The sequence below is a fragment of the Volvox carteri genome (assembly GCF_000143455.1).
Source record: "Volvox carteri f. nagariensis unplaced genomic scaffold VOLCAscaffold_92, whole genome shotgun sequence".
Classification (NCBI taxonomy): domain Eukaryota; kingdom Viridiplantae; phylum Chlorophyta; class Chlorophyceae; order Chlamydomonadales; family Volvocaceae; genus Volvox; species Volvox carteri.
The window spans coordinates 159,093-162,305 of NW_003307635.1; the positions used below are offsets into that span (position 1 = coordinate 159,093).

General features: G+C 64.5%; 1 protein-coding gene across 1 annotated transcript in view; it reads right to left on the reverse strand.

Moving 5' to 3' along the window:
- Positions 1-3,213, reverse strand: part of VOLCADRAFT_99655 (uncharacterized protein) — a gene marked incomplete at both ends in the record, with an annotated part of 19,384 nt that overhangs the window by 4,628 nt on the left and 11,543 nt on the right. The window contains 5 exons of the mRNA XM_002958358.1: positions 64-479; positions 796-1,055; positions 1,152-1,387; positions 1,616-2,238; positions 2,619-2,878. Of these exons, the coding sequence (XP_002958404.1) occupies positions 64-479; positions 796-1,055; positions 1,152-1,387; positions 1,616-2,238; positions 2,619-2,878 (1,795 nt within the window). The remainder of the gene's footprint in view (positions 1-63; positions 480-795; positions 1,056-1,151; positions 1,388-1,615; positions 2,239-2,618; positions 2,879-3,213) is intronic.

Here is a 3,213-nt window from a genome sequence, read left to right on the forward strand (position 1 = left end):
GTCGATGGTGCATCCGCCGGAGATGGAGCCGATGACTGGTAGTGGTGGTGGTTTCGGGGCGACCTGGAGAGACCGGGAATGAGTCCCGACTCCGCGGCGAGAGACCGGAGAGTGCTTCCACTGCCCCCGCCACCGCCCCCGGCCCCGGCCCCGGCGCCACCGCGGTCGTCGTGGCCGTGGTGGCGGCTGTAGCTGCGGCTGCGGCTGCGCTCGACACTGCTACTGCGGCTGTCGCCGCTGCTACTGCCCCCAGGGCTGCGGGATCGCAGCTGCAGGTGCTGCTTGGAGGCGGGGGACGCGGCGGACCCATGGGTCGCTGCCGCCGTCTTCGTTGCCGATTTCGGGCCCGGGGTAACGGCGGCGGTCGCGGCCGCCGCCGCAGCGATCCCGACGCGGTCCTGCGGCGAAAGCGCAACGTGGTACATGAGTGGCGTATGGCGCACGTCCGTAGGCGTACCCGTGTGTGTCATGACGAGCATCTGAAGCCAGGCAGCGGTTGCAACCATGCAACCCGTCCTTGCATCTTCCTTGCAGCACGTGACTACCGGATACCGCGAGTATATATAAAAGTAGTAGTAGTCACGAAAACTAAATAAAAAATAATGCAAGTGTACAACGGAGTACAGACTATACGAACAGCAACTGAAAACGTTTTCATCATTCCAGCTCCGAAGCACCTCCTCGCAAGGAGCCCCTCAAGCAGGTATCATCGCTCCAGGCACCAGCTAGCAGACAGATATACATACGTACGCGTACACGTGCGCGCGCTCACACTCACACTCAATTTAGACTCACCTGCTGAGGTGGCTGCAGTAGCTGCGACCTGACCACCTCTCCCGGCACGGCCGACCAAGCCGTCGCAACTCTAAGGCCACCACCAACACCAACACCACCAACCCCAACGGCAGCGGCGGCGGAGGCGGCGGCAACGTTCCAAGGTGCCGTTGCTGACGTCGTCGCCACTGCCCAAGTCGAAGCCGTCGTGGTACTGCCGTACGTCGCGGCGGCGGCGGCGCTGCCGTCCATCTCATGAGGCCCAAAGCGAGATGTCGCCGCTGGCCGCAGCGGCAGCGGCAGCGGCGGTGCCGACGGGGTAGCAGCAGCAGCAGCAGCAGCACCAGCGGCAGTGATGCTGCCACTCGCTGCCGTACCACTCGCCGCCACAGGCTCCATGTACCGCCGTGGCTCCGACGGTGGCCTCATGTCTCCGGCCCTGGCTGACGTCTGTTGATACTGGTGGAGAAGCTGCCGCCCGGGCCCCGGGCCCTGCGGTGACGGCTGCTGCTGCCAGGGCGACGTCTCGGTCCAGGCCTGAAGCCGGGGCTGCGGGCCGTTGTAAACCTGGCTGGCGGCCGCCTCGGCGGTGGCGGCGGCGGCGGTGGCGGCGCTGTAGCCGCCGAGGTGCCACCCGACCGACGGCGACGGCGACGGCGACTGCGCGCCGCCGGAGAGCTGACTCAGTCGATCTGATAGAGCTTCCAACTGCTGCAGCAGCTGGTCCTGCCGGTGCTGCTGCTCCGCCTGCTGCTGGACGTGGTGTTGCTGCAGCAGCTGCTGATATTGTTGCTTGCACTGTAGCTGCAACAGCTCCTCCCGGGAGCTGTACGGAACGTACGGTGACGTGGAAGAGGGCCGTTGTGGTGTGGTAGGGACGCTGTACACACGCTGCGAGCGGACCGACGCTGCAGCGTCCGCCGAAGTGCCGCTGACGGCAGATCCTGCCGCCGACGTCATATTGTCGTACGGGTACGACACCAGTCTTGGTTTTTGCTGCTGGTGTTGCTGGTCCGATGTCTGCGTCTGCCAGGGGTACGACATGGTTGACGTCACGAACGGGTTGTGCGGCGACGTAAGGCCCTCGGGCTGGCTTTGGTGCGCCAGCCCACTGCGCCCGTACGACGCTGCGCCGGCGGAGGCCTGCATCAGGCGCTGAAGCTCCCGCTGCTGACGGAAGGCTGCCACGCCGTCCTGTACGGCCTGGCTGACGCCGTCGCCGATAGGGGCGGCGGAACTTACACCCCCAGCCGAGATGCCGTACAGATTGTCGGCAGACGGCGGCACAGGCGCGGGGGCGGTGAAGCCGCCGCTGCCGGCGTGGTAGGCCGCCGAGTACACTGGCGTCGCGGCTGACGCAGGCTCGCTGCCGTACATTCCATCATCGACTCCGTACACGCCGTCGTACAAGCTGCCTCTTCTTTCCCTGGTCGTGACGTTGTCGCCGTTTGAGTTGGCCGCAGTCTGCGCACACACCAAATATCGTACGAAATGGACGAGTAAGTGCCGACACCGACGCCATCGCTGCTGCCGACGTCAGCATACAGCTAGAGAGGACGTACTGTACGACAATACCCAGGCATGGAGCCCCTAGGCTGTTCGGGCCAGGCGAGCCGCTTCCGTGCATGTATATATGTATGTATGTGTGTGATAAAGCACGGGTGCGATCAATAACCCGCCACGGTACGGCAGGAGGAACCTCCCTTGGATTGGCCCCGACTCCGGGGCCCCCTCCCCCTCAACCCCGGGTGTTTTACCACCACCACCCTCTGCTCAACTCCTGGAGCGGTGGGGTCGGCCGCCCCCCCTACCTCCCCCCTACCTCCCCCCTACCTTCCCCCTACCTCCCCCCTACACACCAGCAGCAAATGCTGTGTCTCCACCACCCTTGTCGCCATCTTGCGTTGCCGCTCCAGAACCTCACCACCCCCGGACCCCAAGGACTCCGCAAAGCCCCGTAGATACTCCTGGCACGATTGGTACGACTGGTACGACTTCGCCGCTCCGCCGCGTACGGAAGTGTCTCCCGCCTCCAACACTGCCCGACATGAGGGCAGCAGGGCGGTCAAACAACCTAACACGCTCACGAACTGGCCTATGATGCCTGGGAAGGGGGGACGGGGGGAAAGGGGGGGTAGGGGGTTTAAGACGAACCACTGGCAAATGGAGCAGATACCCGAGGTAGGTGGACGGGTAGTGAGGGGAGTGGGGTAAGAGTGAGGAGGGAATAGGATCAGCGGAAAGGGGGGAGAGAAAAGAAGACAGAAGACGGGGAGGAGGGCGGTAGGCAGGTAGGTAGGCATCGCCATCATGCCTTCAACCCGACGGCGGAATTGCTGCCTCAGCCGCCGAGCGCCACACCCCTCACCTCATCTCACCTCACCTCACGCCTCATGTGTGATCGGAGTCTTTTGTCATTCCCTTCCCCCCCCACCCCCC